The 3,183-nt window shown below is 48.0% G+C and overlaps 1 protein-coding gene across 1 annotated transcript; it reads left to right on the top strand.

Moving 5' to 3' along the window:
- Positions 1 to 659: 659 nt before the first annotated feature.
- LOC121918226 (unconventional myosin-XVIIIb-like) lies at positions 660 to 2,980 on the top strand (the record flags this gene model as incomplete). Its single annotated transcript, XM_042444308.1, has 3 exons — positions 660 to 859; positions 1,868 to 2,066; positions 2,838 to 2,980. Coding segments are annotated over exons 2-3 (318 nt in total), but the record flags the coding sequence as incomplete, so codon positions are not given.
- Between the last annotated feature and the right edge of the window lie 203 nt (positions 2,981 to 3,183).

Below are 3,183 nucleotides of genomic sequence, written 5' to 3'. Positions count from 1 at the left end.
GGGGGATCTTGGAACCAAACCCCAGCGTATAACAAGGGTTGACTGTACTGTTGTATGATAATATATTATGATATTATATAATAATATACTATAATACAATATATTGTTACATTAAATTATATTATACTAATATACAATAATTTATAAATAAATACATATTATTATTATTATTATTATTATTATTCCACAAAAGTATAATATTATTTATTTATCCTTTGAGAACGTCTCCCTAAAAGCTTGAGAGAAGAAGGCCCATGCTAATGAGTGCTGACATCACACGCTTAATTAAGGATAGCGTCACAGGTGATGTCATGTCCAGCCGGCCTAATTGGAGAAGCAGTGTCCAGCAATGGCTCCTCTTCTTTGTCTTGGAGGGAAGTGTCCGGTGGGGTGTCCAGTGGAGTCCTGTCCTGGGCCCAGTGTCCAGCCATGGTTCCTTTTCTCCGTTCTGGAGAGGAGTGATCGGTGGGGTGTCCAGTGAGGTCCTGTTTGGGCCCAGTGTCCAACAATGGCTCCTCTTCTACTTCGTCCTCTAGGAGCCCTAGTAGACCATAAGTGTGATGCGGCAGCTAAAAAGGCCAATAAAATCCTAGGTTGTATCAATAGACGTATAGTGTCTAGATCGAGGGAAGTAATAGTGCCACTCTATTCTAACGTCTTTCCAATCTCCACCTCGTAACAGACCAATCCTTCGAGATTTGACTACGCTGAGGACCTGGCCTCGTTGGTCAGTCTGAACGAGTCCAGTGTCATCAACACCCTCCGCCACCGGTTCCGGTCACAGCTGGTTTACACCTTTGGTGGTCCGGACTTGATAGCCATCGCGCCGTATTCTTGCGTGGCCAACGGCTCAAGAAAGGTAGAATGGTTGGGTTGGGGAAGGGTTGGCTTGGGTAATGGTTGCGTTGGGGCAAGAGTTGGGTTGGGGAAAGGGTTTTGAATTGGATTGGGTTGAATGGTTGGATTGGGGAATGTGGTTGGATTTGGGTTGAATGTTTGAGTTGGGGAGTGGTTTGGGTCGAATGATTGGTTGGGGAATGGGTTGAGTGGGTTGGGTAGGGTTGAATGGTTGGACTGGGGAAGGGTGAGTAGGGTTGAATGGTTGGGTTGGGGGATGGTTGGGTTGGGTTGGGTTGGGGAGTGATTGGGTTGAATGGTTGGGTTGGGGAAGGGTTGGGTTGAATGGTTGGGTTGGCTTGAATTGGGTAGTGGTTGGGTTGGGGAATGGTTTGGTTGGGTTGAATGTTTGAGTTCAGTTGGGGAGTGGTTGGGTTGAATGGTTGGATTGGGGAATGGTTGGGTAGGGTTGAATGGTTGGATTTGGGAATGGTTGGGTTGAATGGTTGGATTGGGGAAGGGTTGAGTAGGGTTGAATGGTTGGATTGGGGAATGGTTGTGTTGTGTTGAATGGTTGGGTTGGGGAATGGTTGGGTTGAATGGTTGGGTTGGGTTGAATGGTTGGGTTGGATGGAGTTGGGGAGGGTCGGGGAAGGGTTGGGTTGGGTTGAATGGTTGGGTTGGGTTGGGTTGAGTTTGGGAGTGGTTGGGTTGAATGGTTGGGTTGGGTAGGGTTGAATAATTGGCTTGGGTTAGGTTGGGGAAGGGTTGGGTTGAGTTGGATTGGGTTGGGTTGGGGAACAGTTGGGTTGGCCAATGGTTGAGTTGGGGAATGGGTTTACTCACTAATGGATTAACTCAACATCCAACAGCTAATTCCAGGAGTCTGGTTTGGACTAATGAACTAGGATTGACCCATTGGGTCCATAGGGTTGACCAATGTGTTGACTTCAGTTGATTCTATGAGTCTAGCTTGGACTAACTATGTAGGATCAATGTCGCTAAACATCCTCCTTGGCTTTGTTCCCAGGCGTTCAAAGGGAAACGGGACGGCATGTCTCCACACATCTTCTCCATGGCCCAGAGAACCTACTGGACCATGCTGACCCAACGGCAGGACCAGACCATTATGCCCCTGGGAAGGTCAAGTGCAGGGAAGACCACCTGCTGCCAGAACGCCCTCGAATATCTGGTGGAGATGGCAGGCAGTGTGGACAACCGGGTCACAGGTGCTTTGTTGTCCCACATGATGGGGTCAGTGGTTGAGGTGGGGGGCCATCCTGAAGGATATGATGGTCATAGGGACTGACCAAATAGGTTGGACCCATTGAACCAATGCAGTTGACCAATGGGTTGACTCACTATTCAACCATGAGTCTACTTATGGCAATCCAACCAGGATGGATCCATTGAATTCATTGGGTTGACCAATGTGTTGACCCAACATCCAACAGCTGAGCCCATAAGACTAGGATGGACCCATTGAATTAATTGAATTGACCCAATGTTCAACAGCTGATTTAAAAAGACTAGGACGGACCCATTGAATCCATGGGGTTGATCAATGTGTTGACCCAACATCCAACAGTTGATCCCACAAGACTAGGATGGACCCATTGAATTAATTGGATTGACCAATGCGTTGACCCAATGTTCAACAGCTGATTTAACAAGACTAGGACGGACCCATTGAATCCATGGGCTTGACCAATGTGTTGACCTAACATCCAACAGCTGACTCAGCAAGACTAGGATGGACCCATTGAATTAATTGGATTGACCGATGCGTTGACCCAATGTTCAACAGCTGACTGAACAAGACTAGGATGGACCTATTGGATTCATTGGGTTGATCAATGGGTTGACCCAACATCCAACATAAGACTAGGATGGACCCATTGAGTTGACCAGTCTGTTAATTCAACACCCAACGGCCATTTTCATGGGTCACTTGTCCCTTCCTCGTTCATAACATTTGCCCTCTTGACCCTGTTTTGCAGTGGAGAAGATCCAGGCCATGTCCACCATCCTCCGAGCCTTCGGGACGGTCTCTGCTGGCCGTAACAGAGCGTCCACCCGCTTCTCCATGGTCATGGCGCTGGACTTCAACGCCTCTGGCCGCATCACAGCTGCCCATCTCCAGGTAAACGTATTTTTGGGGGGGTCAAGCCTGGGAATATTTGGGTTTGGGGGGAGTTTTTTGGGGTCGCTTGACCTTAGCTGGACAGTAGATGACCACATGGACAATAGATGACCAGATGGACTCAGATCATGGAAGCCACGGCTTCTTCTCTTGACCTTAGCTGGACAGTAGATGACCAGATAGACAGTAGATGACCAGATGGA

This window comes from Sceloporus undulatus, unplaced genomic scaffold (assembly GCF_019175285.1).
Source record: "Sceloporus undulatus isolate JIND9_A2432 ecotype Alabama unplaced genomic scaffold, SceUnd_v1.1 scaffold_6267, whole genome shotgun sequence".
NCBI classification, from domain to species: Eukaryota; Metazoa; Chordata; class Lepidosauria; order Squamata; family Phrynosomatidae; genus Sceloporus; species Sceloporus undulatus.
Note: the sequence above shows the minus strand (reverse complement) of the source record. Positions and strands in the feature narration are given on the sequence as shown.